Source organism: Sinocyclocheilus anshuiensis, unplaced genomic scaffold (genome assembly GCF_001515605.1).
Source record: "Sinocyclocheilus anshuiensis isolate Anshui unplaced genomic scaffold, SAMN03320099.WGS_v1.1 scaffold823, whole genome shotgun sequence".
In the NCBI taxonomy this organism is placed as follows: domain Eukaryota; kingdom Metazoa; phylum Chordata; class Actinopteri; order Cypriniformes; family Cyprinidae; genus Sinocyclocheilus; species Sinocyclocheilus anshuiensis.
This window is the reverse complement of record NW_015546078.1, coordinates 493,896-508,901: the sequence shown is the minus strand read 5'-3', so window position 1 is coordinate 508,901 and position 15,006 is coordinate 493,896. Positions and strand designations below refer to the sequence as shown.

Here is a 15,006-nt window from a genome sequence, read left to right as displayed (position 1 = left end):
TATATATATATAACCAATTTCGTGTATTTTTTTAAATGAATAATTAAAATTAAATGGCAAGCAGCATATTGAATGAAACATGAAATTTTGAAGTAGAATTTACTATAATATTGTTTTTACAATAATAAAGTTACAGTTACATATTAATATTTCTACTTCAGTTCGTTTTTTGAAATATAAACATTTAAATGGTGGCTGTCAAAAACTTGATGGATTTATTCAAACATAAATTACTAAACATTGAAGAACAGCAAAAATTATGAATATATTATATGGTGCATATATTTAGCAGTTATATCTACAGTTTATTTTTCTAGCTGACTAATGAGTTTATGGTCACCGAATATGTTTTTCTGAGGTAAATGTGACGGTACGTGACATTGTTTAGAAGCCGTTATATTGACGTCTTTGCGCGGCTGAAACACTGATTGAGAGATTACATGAGACAGGATACGGATTGTAAAATGTTACTCTTTCTTTAATTTACCTTCGGATGTTTAGTCATGTTTATTTTGTGCTGAAAGTTGTATTAATGTGGAGGAGATGATCAGTTCACGTGCGTCTCGCGCTGCGCTACAGCGATCTGTCACTCCACATTGAACAGCGCCAAAACGGCATTTATTGTTTAAATGAATAATTAAAATTAAATGGCAAGCAGCATATTGAATGAAACATGAAATTTTGAAGTAGAATAACTGAAAAAGTATTTCAACAACATCTAAACATATTTTTTGTATCCTGTGTAACTCTAGTTTTGACAGTGTACTGAAAACATGCAGGGCTTACGTTTTTCAAAAGTGTTGTAAGTCTCCCTGTAGAAACCATTGTGACTACTTGTCTCTATGACCAGCTCAGAATGTGATATGTCTGGGAAACGCAGCCCAATTCAAACAGTAATGCCCCAAATACCAATGAACTAATCAACATTTTTATAGCAACTGCTATTGAGATGAATGGGAATGCTAACAGATCGCTCTCTCCAGGAATTACAGATGTTCTTGACACTGCAACTATATTGCTCCCATTATGATTAACAAGAGAACCTGCAGCGTAAACACGCATTTGTGATGTAGCAATGGCAGTGATGCAGTTTTGTTGCGTGGATGGTGTATTTGTGGGATGGAGCGAAAAGAGAAAGGGCAGAAAGTCTGTTTCTCCCACCCGTCTTTCTCCATTATCCGTCAACCTCTTTTAAAGGGATGCTGTATTGATTTTCTCATGCGTGGTGGAGCCACTGCTTACCAGGGGGGTTTTCTCTGTCTCTCTTTGCCTTTCTCGAGCTCTCCGTCTGTTTCGTAGTGCTGCTATACAATCATAATAAAAAGAGTTTTTCTCTCTGCGGCTGCCGTTTTTTTTTTTTTTTTGTGAGAAGGAACTTTGCTTAATAGGCGCAAAAAATAAGCTCCTAGATAAACTGTTCCATGTGTGCTGGAGAGGTGAGAGAGAGCAAAGCAAGGAAAAAGAGAGAAGGCAGCACGTGGAAAGGGTCTATTACAAACACACAGGAGCACTCCGCATGAGGATCCAGGAGAAAAACAGACTCACTGGAGGGGAAAGAGATGGAGAGAGGAGCTGAAAGAGAAGGAGTGACTGAGGAGATTGATGCTGTATTTGCTGTCTGCTGGTTCACCGTTATCTCTGTTTCTCAGGTTCAGAGTTTATGGTGCTCCCATGCTTTGCTCCTCTATCTTCCCCTCTCTCTTGCCTCTTCTGGAAAGAAATTCTCTCTCTTTCTCAATTTCCATTTAAAATGCTTTACATACTATATTGCCAAAGCATCAATTTGAAAAAGAGGGAAAAAAATTTGAATAATAAAATAAAATATTAAAATAAATATTAGAGAAAAGCGAAATAAAACACTGAACAATTAAATGAAATGTAATTAAATGAAAAGAAATAAAAGAAAGACTAAGTGAACATCATATGAATAGTTCACCTAAAAATATAAATTCTGATAAAAATACAATAACATTTATTATTAAATACATAAATAAAATATATTTAAAAAAATACAATACAATTTAAAATGAATCGATTAAAATCGAGATATCGATATTTTTTACCCAGCCCTAATAACCACACACACAATACTGCTTTATTAATGCTGCGAGAGGAACCCCACTAACACAACAACACAAGCACAACAGCCATGAGACTCACTCTGTCAGACAAACACCTACACACACAGCAAGTGTTTTAATGGTAATCCTCCATTATTAATGAAATAAAAGCTCTCGGAGGGAGAGGAGGGTGTGTGTGGATTGTGTGAATTTAATCGGCACACATTCAATAACGGCATCAGAAGGCTGGAAGGGCAGACAGAGAGGTAATGTCACATGTTAATGTTTAAGCATGTGGCATGATGCAACGCAACCAAACTAGATCATATTATAATCAAGTGAGTGGGGAAAACTAGATCGCATTATAATAAATGACGCAGTCTACACTGCAAGCAAGCTAAGCAATGCAACAAAACTAGACCACATCCATTATAATTAAAGCAGTCTATACGGCATCTGAGGGTTGATTAAATTAAAACCAAATTACTAAGAAACTAAAATCAATTCTTTTAAATTTTAAAAGCCAGTCAATTTCAGCATCACAACATTATAATGTATAATAAAAAAAATTGCCAATAAACAATATTTATTAAATAAGTCATGGGAATGAATTCTTAATTCGTTGCCACTGTGTATATATTTATTATTAAATACATAAATAAAATATATTTAAAAAAATACAATACAATTTAAAATGCTTTACATACTATATTGCCAAAGCATCAGTATGAAAAAGAGGGAGACAAATTAGAATAATAAAATAAAACATAAAAAAATAAAATAAATATTAGAGAAAAGCGAAATAAAACACTGAAAAATGTAATTAAATTTAAATAAATGAAAAGAAATAAAAGAAAGACTAAGTGAACATCATATGAATAGCTCACCTAAAAATATAAATTCTTTTAAAAATACAATAACATTTATCGTTAAATACATAAATAAAATATATAAAAAAAATACAATAAAATTTTAAATGATTTACATACTATATTGCCAAAGTATCAATATGAAAAAGAGGGAGACAAATTAGAATAATAAAATAAAACATAAAAAAATACTATTTTAAGTAATTTACCTACTATATTGCCAAAGCATGAATATGAAAAAGAGCGAGAAAAATTAGAACGAGAAAATAAAATATTAGAAAAATAATAAAATATTAAAATAAAAATAAATAAACCATTTAAAAATAAAATAAAAATAAAGAAATACAGAATGGAATCATAATAAAGGAACAGTTCATGCAAAAAAAATAAAACATGGAAAATTCTGTCATTATTTACACACCCTCATGTCATTCCAAACACAACATATGACTTTATGAGGAATATCCTGGCCACTCTTTTCCATACAGTGACTGTGAATAAGGACCGGGGCTGTCAAACTCCAAATTGACATAAAGCACCATAAAAGTATCCCGTTCCATGGAAGAATAAAGTCATTCAGGTTTGGAACAACATGAGGGTGAATAAATAATGACAGATTTTGAACTATTGCTTTAAGAGTCCTCCACTGCACAGACAACTTGAATATGATGATCGAAGTGGTTTCTGAGGGAGTGCGGCTGAAATATGAATTTTGCAGATGCATAACTATCCTCCCCCAGTAGCATTTGCATTTGATCTCTCTCTTTGTTGCCATTTTCTATCAGCTCTCTGCCCTCTCTGTCTGCACTAGTGTCTCTCTTCTGAGCGACAGAGCAGCAGGAGGTGTGCAGTGTGTAGCGAACCAGGGTTAAAAGTCATGGGGGAGGGGGTTTGCACACACCACCTCACCAGGGTCTAATGCTCCAACAGCCTCGCTATTATTTATTTATTTATTTATTAAAATGTATTTGAAAAGAGACCATGTACAATTTTAACGTAAATGTTTGCATTTCATGCATTTTACCAAATTTAGCCAATAGCTAATTTTCATCCGCGACCCCTTGGCAGGTAATCACTAACATAAAAACATAAAACGGCAAACACATACTGTACAATAAAAAAATACACATATATGCACATCCTATCCGAGCCACAATTACACAATAAAAATAGCGTCCTGTTAAACCACAACCATGTCAGTGTTTACAGAGTTGAGTTGATTTTAAAGGGGTGGTTCATTGCGATTTCACTTTTTTAACGTTAGTTAGAGTGTAATGTTGCTGTTTGGGCATAAACAATATCTGCAAAGTTACGAAGCTGAAAGATCAATGCAAACGGAGATATCATCTTTTAAGATTCTGGCAGTTTAATGCCTTAGACGCGCACTAGAGGCGTTTTAGCCAATCACAACACACTGGGCTAGCTAACCAATCAGAGCCCATCGCCTATTTCTGAGGGCGGGGCTTCATAAAAGCAGGAAATGATCAGCGCGTTTCTCAGAAAAGGGACAGAGCGGTGTGGAATAAAGGTAAATTGTGTGAAAAATAATGCGTTTTTTTTTTAAACGAAGCATTAACATGTTAGACTGCACCCCATAAACACAATCAAGCCTAGAAAAAACCCAGTGAACCACCCCTTTAAATAAGATTTTTGTTTTAATTTAAAAAGATCAATAGATGTGCACATCCATATGTCTTCTGGTAAGGTGTTCCAATGAGTAATAGTTTTCACAGAGAAAGACGATAACCCAAAGGCAGAGTGACAAAAAGGAATAACACAATCACTAGTAGATGATAATCTAGTAGACCTTACAGAGTCTGTAGAGCAAAAATGCACAAAATCACAAAGTTTAGAAGGGGCCAAACCATTTAAAATTTTATATACCATACACAGATTAAAAAACAAAAAAGTCTAAAATGATTAAAACTCAAAAAATTACATTTCTCCAAAACCCTACAGTGGTGATGTTGCTTAGGCTTTTTGTCCAGAATATTTAAAATCTGTTTATATAGAGATTTTAGAGGTTTAATAACGGAAAAAGAAAAAGGATTGCAGCATGCATGAAAGTCTTAGCTACATCAGTGGAAAGACATTGTCTAATTTGTCTGAAGTTTACCAAGTTATATTTTATAGTCCTCACCATTTACTTTACATGTTTTTTTTAAACTATAAGATTTGGATCCAGCGTTAAACCAAGATAATTAAACTCTGTAGCTATTTCTATCTTTTCATCGTTTATAAAAATGTCTGCATTGGAAGAACAATTGTTCCTCCATCCTGTGGGTCTTGCACATCTGGGGGGATCAAGCTGTAGAAAGAGGCACAGAAACCTGCCTTGCACCAGGAGACAGTGGTGTTGGGGTGGTCCAGGCCTGTGCGCCGAGGTTTTTTGTGGACGTTTCTCCCGAGGGAAGAGGGAGGGGGCCGAGCCCAGCTGTGGAGCCGTTTCTCTGGCTGTGTTTCTGCCCCGACGGCAACACACAGCCACTTTTATTGTGTGTGTGAAAGCTGGAGCGCTTGAGTGTTTGTTCCTCTGGTGTTTCCTGCTGCTAACGATTCAATCTTTAAGTCACATGGGAAGGCATTATGTTAAAAGGCGAAACAATGCCAAAACGAGTTAGTATGCCACTTTTTCGAAAGAAAGTGTCACTTGCCCAAAACATTCTTCTGCGATGCAACATGCATCGTTTGTGTGTGTGGCTGAAGGTTACAATTGCTAAGATGTTCTGATAGGTTGCTAGGGTGTTGCTATGTGGTCAAGTGTCAAAAAAAAATCTAGATATTTCTAGTTCCTTATAAGGTCACGAAGCAATCTAATCTAATTGCTTGACCAAAACAACATTGTACCCCACTGACTTTCACTATATACACAACAAACACTGATATGTCACTAAATGAGTAAATAATAATTTTTTGGGAAACTGTCCCTTTAAAAAGTAATGCACATCTCAACAAGGCACATCATTCATATCCATTAGAGCTTCACAATTAGGGGAAGTCGTGGCCTAATGGTTAGAGAGTCGGACTCGTAACCCAAAGGTTGCGGGTTCGAGTCTCGTACCAGCAGGGATTGTAGGTGGGGGGAGTGAATGTACAGCGCTCTCTCCCACCTTCAATACCACGACTGAGGTGCCCTTGAGCAAGGCACCGAACCCCCAACTGCTCCCCGGGCGCCGCAGCAAAAATGGGACAGGAAAAAAATCCAGGTTTGATGTGCTTGTTTGTGATTAGATATATATCAATATGGCTATAAAATAATAATCGTTAATATTACTACTAAATAAAAATCTAAAACAATTAAATAAAACAAAATAATTCATTTTATTCTTGTAATATTTCACAGTAAAATATTTTTATAACAAAATAAAAAATACATTTTATTTTACATTACAACTGCAGAAATACAATACTAATATTTATGGTTCTCCTAAATTCTTCATTATTAAATGTTAAACCATAGAACATTTATTTTGACAGACAACTACAAGAAAAAAACTCTTTTGTTGATAAGTGCTTGTATGGGAAGATGGTTAGTGCATGTTGTGCTCCCAAGTGCACGTTTAAGCGACTCAAACTCACAGAGATGGAGTTTGTGTGGAGCAGCATTTACTGCAAATCGAGCTGCTCGTGTAAGACACAGTGCTGCACTTCAGTCTGAAACACGCAGCACATACAGTTTTATAATCACAGCCTCCGCTTTGATAATCACACTTTTGGTTGGTTTTATATTGATTAATCATGCAGCCCTAATATCCGTATAGCACAAATGGTGTGGGACGAGTTAGACACTTACATTTAATTCTTAGGCTTACAGGTTTGTTCAAATCCTAGAACCACTCATAATACAAACCGTAAAGCTTGAACACCCCTCAACTGCTTATCGCTGCAGATGGGCTTTAAACATGGCAACGTTCACAATACAGCCTGAGCTGAAATCAGTACCAAACACTCCCTCAAATAGGCCTGAGGTTTCACCGTTCCAACTCCATTGTGTGCAACAATACACTTAAGCAAATACATTTGGCTTCTGGGGAGAAAAAACACCCATTAATTCCAGGCAAAGGGGGACATGAAGCACCCAAACCAGATGTGAGCTCATTAAACAATCTGAGTCTGAGATGCATTAGGACAAACATCTGTTAGGAAGGCGCGAGGAGAAGAGAGCAAGGGACGGAAAAGAGCAACGAGGGAGGAGAAAGGCTGCACTTGCTCAGAGCAAAAGCACAAACATGTGATTGTGCTTCTAAATAACACTTCTGTAAACACAATTTCCAAAAGGACATTTGGAAATGGCTCGCACTTAAGGAAATCATTGACCGGCTCTTTTAATGCAATCCAGCTCCTACCTGTGGCTGCCAAGCTTTGAATGGAGAAAAACACAAATCTGACCCTAATTTTAGGATGGACTAGAAGAAAAGTCACGCAAATGCATATAGTTGCACTCATACATATACAACAAATGCACAGCTTGAAAAAAATCACCGGCAGAGCCTGCAGGGAAGGACACTAAAATAGCAGATTGTCGATACTGGTCATTTGCTAGCAAACGAGAGGGCCTACGCTCTCCACCTTTCCCCTCTGCGAGGCCTCCATATGCAGCTTGTAAAAGACACGCAAAACTGGCCTGATGGATCCATCTCAGGACCAGGAAAACGAGCCCCGGGGCGGAGGAAGCAAAACGAGGTGAGGGAACGCTACCGAAAACGTCATTCGTGGCTTAATGAGCTACACTGAATGCGTTTTAAAGGGACAGTTGACGAAAAATAAAATTCTGTCATCATTTACTCATTCAAATATTCGTCCAAACCTGTATGAAGACTTAGAAAGATAACTGAAATAGTGTAGTCTGTACAATGAAAGTCAGTGAGGTCCAGTGTTGTTTTGGACCCCATTGACTTTCATTGTACAGACAACGGTCTCTCAAATATCTTTCATTGTATGGATACTAGGAATGTGCATCTCCACAACTGAGGTCAATGTGATATGCATCTCGATGTATAGCCAACGATATGATATATTAAAGATACATATGAAGCAGCTACCCATGCATTGCAATACAATTCACCCCTATTAGGATGCGGTGCGATCCGATTTCGATTCGATTCAACACAATGCGATTCAATGCAATACAATGCAATGGAAAAAAAAAAATGATGCTATGCAATTCAATATGGCACAGATAGTTTGCTTTTATTTCTTTGGCTCAGACAGACAGCAAATCATAAATTAACTTAATTTGCCTTCTGACTTCTAATGCCTCTGTCGTATTGTTGTGGTACATCATATTCATGTAGCAGCAGTGGTGATGAGAGAAAGCACTTGAGAAACAGTTTAGAGAGGAGAAATCAATCTACATAAAAGTATACCGCATCTACTAAGAATTATATATAAATAGTTTTTTACCAATGCAAATATGTTAGAAATGATGCATCGTGATACAAATGTCAACTTGTATCCGATGCACACTTTTTAAAATCGATGCATCGCATCGTTAACTTGTATGCAGATGCACCAATGCGAATCGGTGAATCTTACCATCCCTAATGGATACAAAACAACTTATTTTCTGGTCTGCAGCAGTTTCGTTAACTAAAACTAAAAGTATTAAAAATTGTTTTCGGTAACTGAAATAAAGCTGAAATAAAAAAAGATATATAAATATTGGATGAAATTTTTATTTTGCCTTGGCAACTAACTGAAATAAAATAAGTTAAAGTACTAAAGATACTAAAACGAAAAGTGTAACGAAAGAATAAATAAAAATTAAAGATATATAAATACTTAAATGATAAAAAATGACAAAAAAATTACGTGACTGATATAAAAATGTAAAAAAAGTATTAATTTGACATTTTGTCTTAGCAACTAACTGAAATTAAATGACAGATATAGAAATACTTCAAAAATAATAAAAATGAAAATAGCACAAAACAAAATTACTCAAACTAAAATAAAAAATAAAACTGAAAAAATAAAAAATAAAAATACTAAAATATAATATAAATAATGCTAAAGTAACAGAAAGAAGGTTTTACAGGTTTGAAATTATACAAAAGAGTAAATGATAACAGAATTTACATTTTTGGCTGAACTATCCCTTTAAATGTGCTTAACTTTCGAAACTTGATTTTTCAAGTCTGTATAACTTTCACAGCTCTGTGCGGATGTATTTCTCCACCTCTGGCCCACAGCTGCACACACACACACACACACACACACACATACAGGACACTGAATAAAGCTCGATGAGCCCAACCTGCAACCCATCGTTTCTAACCATGATTAATCTGATAAATAATAAATATATCAATCTAGCCTTCAGACAAGGACACATTTTTAACAGCAGGAAGGCACAAGACCCCCTTCAACTGCTGCCTGTAGCTGCAGAATTAATTATTTAATGATTCATTTTTGGGGAAATGAGAAAAGTTTTGATTAATGCTGTCCGGTCTCGGTCACACACACGCAAGTGGCATCACATCATTCCAATATGTGTTAACACACTGGGGGATGATGGAAAAAAGCACTACCCTTAACACAAATGCACACAAGCTGCCCTTCCATCCACACACACATGCAATCTCTTCTCTATTTGCAGCGCTGCTCTTAAAACACTCTTCCCCATCCCCTTATCTAAACATCACCCATGTCCATCCCCAGCCCCTGCTGTTTTCACTCATCCGTCTCAGCAGACGAGCCATCCGCCTGCGTCCACTCCAGATCACGGACTCGCCTTGACTGCATGACCTCCCTCCACTTTTACACGTCTCTCCCGAGACCCGCACACTCTTGGAGTAGCATTGCGCTCATTACTACTACAGGTGGAAGCCAGGAAACAGAGAGACTAACTAGAGGCAGAGAGTAATGAGGGTTCTAGTTTAAGGGGTCACCGTCGATACACACAGCAGAGAAAGAGGGACAAACAACCCTTGTATGGGCTTGAATAGGGAACAACTTTACAATAAAGCAGAGGACAGAAGGTGTTACTCAAGATGAGGCATCACACTCGCCAATTGATTTCTATTCATTCGGTGTAGAAGCGGTTCAGGGACGCATCACATTGGTTAGATGCATCCGCTAATTGTGCAACCGTGTCCGCAAAACCAAGAGCCAAGGCCAGAACATTTGCTTCGTGATGTCAGGGATGTAATACAATAATTAATTCATGTGATATGAGCTCCTGCAGGGGTTGATAGCGATGGCTTTCGAATTCCGTACAGGTATTTCTGATTGCTCTGTGCATATGTTGTTGACATTATAGTGCATTTTTGAACTGGGAATTATGAGCGCAGTTCCAATGATTCAATTAATATGGATGGTTTATACCTGACATTTTAACATGAATGTAGCTTTACAGTTGCATAAAAGGTCAAATTGCAGCTTGGATCTAGTCAAAAAGCTTTTTAAACTCAAGGACAGCACTTATTTTGGAATAAAACACTATAAAAGTGAACATATGCAGCTGAAAATACATTTTTCTACCTGCTTCGAGCCTTTAAATTCTTACATTTGAGAACCAGCCTTTTTATCCAGTTTCTTTGAGCTGAATCAAACAAGTTAATGTAGATGTTTCCCCACGAAGAACATTTTTACATTAACTGATCTCTCTTTAAAGAGTCTTGATTTCAAAAGTTGGATTTCAATATTTCAGCTTAAACACTGGATGATCAGACTAGCAACAGCTTTGTGAATCCCTCATGGTAATGTAGTAAACCTTGTATGGGAATCTGTGTGTGTGTGTGTGTGTGTGTGATTGAGTTTTAGGCACTATTGACTAAGGAAGGATGTGAGTCCATTGTGGCACAACAATGAGAAGATCTTCCCTCCAGGAGCCCAATTTGACTCTCAATGGGTTTGAGGAACATCTGGGCTGAAGGGGCGACCGTGTATGGGCCCCCAGCAAGCTATTCCCTGCCAATTGCATTTAATGCGGGAATGCTGTCCAGGACAGGCTGGAATAAACATGAATGAAGCACAATTATACAGTTACCGCTCTCTTCTCCCTCCACTGTTCATTAACAGACAATGACGAGAGCGTATGACAGCCCCACGTCACAATAATAAAGAGCTTTGTTAGAGGCTTCCAGTCTCCTCTATGCTTACAGACACTGCATGAATCACTACATTATAACGGACCATCGATTGTTCTTGGATGTGATGATACATACTGGCCTTACTATTTCACACACACACAAGCTTTAAAATCCCATTCACATACACTGTTTTCAACCTGCTTTTTGTCATTTTAGGGTTTTTATTAAGACATGATTTGGAACATATATTAAGTGCAGATCCTAGACTTCTGGGGGCCCTAAGCAAAACTTTGTTGGGGCCCCAAAATCCTCCCCAACCCCTTAATCTATTCTTTCAGAGCGGTTTCACTGTCAACAAACAACAGTGAGTTTTAAAAAGTCAGTAATACAAAAAAGGAAGAAAATTACAAACAATAGGGCAAATACAACAGAAAAAGAAATACAAATAGAGTTTAGCCTATAATAGCCTACTACACAGAAATTGATTAAAGTAATCAAATGTACAAATAAAGCACTGCATAGACTTCACCATCTACATTAAACATAAACTGATTCATAACAAAGTTATGAGCAATATTCAGTGAAGAGCAGTGAATAATTCTCTCCTTTTCTTTTGTTGTTTGATTAACAGATGATGACAGACAGCAGCAGGTTTATAGGATGCTGTCACAGAATGCACAGATCTAATATACTGACTAGCATTCGATTGGTTAGGATACTTTTCAAACTGTTTCTGTTCACTTAAGACATAACTGACTGTGTTTAGTGAAAACTCACCAAGACAAGCATTTTGGCATAGAAAGAGTAGCCTATATTTGTCCGTGTTTCGAATCATGCACATGGAAAGCGCTTGGGAAACCACAGCTTGGTGTGTTTTTAACTCGTTTTTTAGTATCGAGCAAAAACGGCATGGAGACTGTATACGACGTTACATGATTTGACTGATTTGTATGTTACGTAGAAAGTGCAACAATGCACCGCATTAAAGGAACATTCATGTTTCATTAGAAATACATTCAAAGATGAAATTAAATCATCTTTGAGAGATTTATGGTGGTGGCCCTATGCAACATGCGTACTTTGCGTATAGGCAGGATCGGCTCTGCATATATTTACAATATTTGATCCCTCGCAAAATCTCAAAAATTCACTCGAATAATCATTTACTCACAATCAGTCCAAACCTTTACAAATGATTGGTCCATGCAATAACAATGAATGGTAAATGAAGGCGTCAGACATCCAAAAGAACACCAAAAAGTATCACAGAAGTTGTCCTTTCAAAGTCCTCTGAACAAAACAATAGCTTTATCTGACCAACGGGCCAGATTTTAAGTTTAAAAAAGTTCTTACATCCATCCTGGTGCTCAAGTACACAATAAAGCTAATCTACTGTATGTCTGGTCCGATTCTCCACTAACCAAATTGCTGTTAACAGATCAATAGAGTGGAAGATCACTGAATAACAACTAAAACTTCTATCTCTAGCCACAGAACTGCTACTGTAAATCTTAAGAATACTTAAGATATCATACCACTTTTAAGACAACTTTAAATCATACTTCAGATTTGACATCTTCAGTCACTATTTATTGTCAATGCATGAAAACTGTGATTAAGACATTCTCCAAAATGTCTCATTTCGTGTTCCACAATAGAAAGTAAGCCTTGCTTAGAACAAGAAGGTGAGACAATAAAAACATTATTTTTTATTCTTAGGTTAACTGTCCCTTTGACCATTTCTCTGCCCGAATGAGCGCCCAGCCTATAAACACCAGTGTCCACTCCATGCTGTAATTACTGTAATCTCCAGTATGCAGTACGCACTTACTTTATTATAGACGACCAGTCACAAGAAAAGAACGAGGAAAACGCGCTCTGCTTGTCACAGCACCAAAACATTTGCTGGTGGTGGTCGATCTCCAGCATGATCGTGTGATTTTCAACATCACTCTCACGTATAATTTCAATAGCTCATCACATTTGTCACTTTATAGACATTCATTTTCAGTCAATATTCCCTCAGAGATAATCGTTTTATTGTCCTGTGAACGTGGCAGGAACGATGCAATTGCACTAAGAAAAAAGCGCGGATGTTGTGCTTCAAATATATAAATCCCATTGCACACACAATAAACAGTCAGCGTTATTCACTCACTCAATGTGGCACTCGAAGATTTTAGTGTTCTATGTGTTTGCACGTCGCGATGTGTGTGCAATTAAAACCGCACTGCGTTTGCGCCAAGATACATTCGCGAAAGTGACACATAACTGTCAGCAATGCCAATCCTCTTTTGTTAGGATTTTAAACTTATCGAAACAATACGGCAACAGTTGGAGCTCCGCCGACTGACTGACTGACTGACTTAATGACGGTATCAAATATCCTTCCCAGCCCCAACGCTTCTACAATAAACGCATAAAAAAACAAACACACAAATGATGTTACGTCGTGACGTCAATTTATAACAGAACTAAACACTGCAATAACAGAACACCGCAATAATTCAGTTGCATTTGTATTGGAGGCGTCAAACTTACCTCTGGCGAGTCAGTGCGTAACAGCGCGTCCAAAAACGCATGCAAACGCACACAGCGCGCTTGGTCTTACAAGAGCACTATTTCAAAACGAGGCTAACAAATCCCACATTCTCCAAAGAAAGACTCAGCTCCTTGTCTTTTCTCCATGCTTTCTTTCTTGACGCCTAGGAGAGCGAGCGAGCGAGCGATCGGCGCGATGGTCGGTGTCGGTTTACGCAGCGGAACTCTCTCCGTTCACTCCCTTTGTAGTGGTTCTAGAGAGAGAGAGAGAGAGGGTGTAGCCTATTAAACCCGCCCAGATCCACTTCTTCAAAGCGGTTCCCCTCCGTCTCAGCAACTCGAACCCCGCGCCCTGTTAAAGTGAAGCTCTGAGAGAGAGACAAAGGTGCTCCGCGCAGCTCCAGCTCGCCACACACACTGCGCCGGAGATATACTGCCTCCTGATGGGTATCTCTAAAGCGATGAGGCGGATCGGTGGCTCACAAGAGCAGTACAAACACAGGTCTCCGCCCCAAACTCCCCTGTCCTGTACGGGAACGGGGCCGGAACACAGGAATATCATCATAATCAGACGGAGTGAAGCATTTGTAATTCTCTAATAGACTTCTGTGCTGTAGCCTACTACATTATTGTAATGACTTTTTCTACACTTTACAGTATTAAAGTGTATGGCACATTATGCTGTTATCAGTCATAGAGGCTGTTACATGTACAGTAAATGTAAAAAAAAATAAAAAATAAGGAAAGGTACGACTATTTTTGAAAGAAAGATACACTGTACATTTTTAAGTGAAAAATTATGTAAAAATGCTAGAGTAAAAAGTTGAGTTAATTGGTTGACTGTTACCTAAATTCTGTTAGATAGCCTACATTAAATTATATTCAATTTACAGTTTTTCTCAATTGCTTTGGCACATTTTTCGACATGTGCCAAAGTATTTGCAATTTGCTCAAATCAATAAGAAATTCCAATCTGATGTGAACAAGAAGCTAATTGTTCAGAGATCTGAACTTATTGTTTCGGGAAAAAAAAAGTTTCATTCGAGAATTGAGCCAAAGCAATTGAGAAAAACTGTAACAGGGTAATACATTTAATTTTACAATCAAATACTTAATCAAATCCATAATATCTTCAATAAGTAAAATAGTGTATCTGCATCACATAATAGTAATACATAATATTTTTGTTTCCTTTCTGTTATCAGTTAAAATACATGGTTTATATGTGAAACAAATGTTTTATGAAAAAATGAAAAAGTTTATGAAACTGTTATGAACTGAAACATACAGGCAGTAAAATGCTGACAGACAGATGGATAGATAATAATAATAATAATAATAATAATAATAATAATGATATTAATAATATTATATTTAAATAATTTCTTTTCATTTTCACTATCAGTAAAAATATATGTAAAACAAATAGACAGACGGACGGACGGACGGATAGATAGATAGATAGATAGATAGATAGATAGATAGATAGATGGATGGATGGAT

At 37.0% G+C, this 15,006-nt stretch overlaps 1 protein-coding gene across 1 annotated transcript in view; it reads right to left on the bottom strand.

Moving 5' to 3' along the window:
• Positions 1–13,942, bottom strand: part of LOC107699920 (semaphorin-4C-like) — an 85,294-nt gene extending 71,352 nt beyond the window's left edge. The window contains exon 1 of the mRNA XM_016501365.1: positions 13,504–13,942. Within this exon, the coding sequence (XP_016356851.1) occupies positions 13,504–13,544 (41 nt within the window). The 5' untranslated portion in view covers positions 13,545–13,942. The remainder of the gene's footprint in view (positions 1–13,503) is intronic.
• Between the last annotated feature and the right edge of the window lie 1,064 nt (positions 13,943–15,006).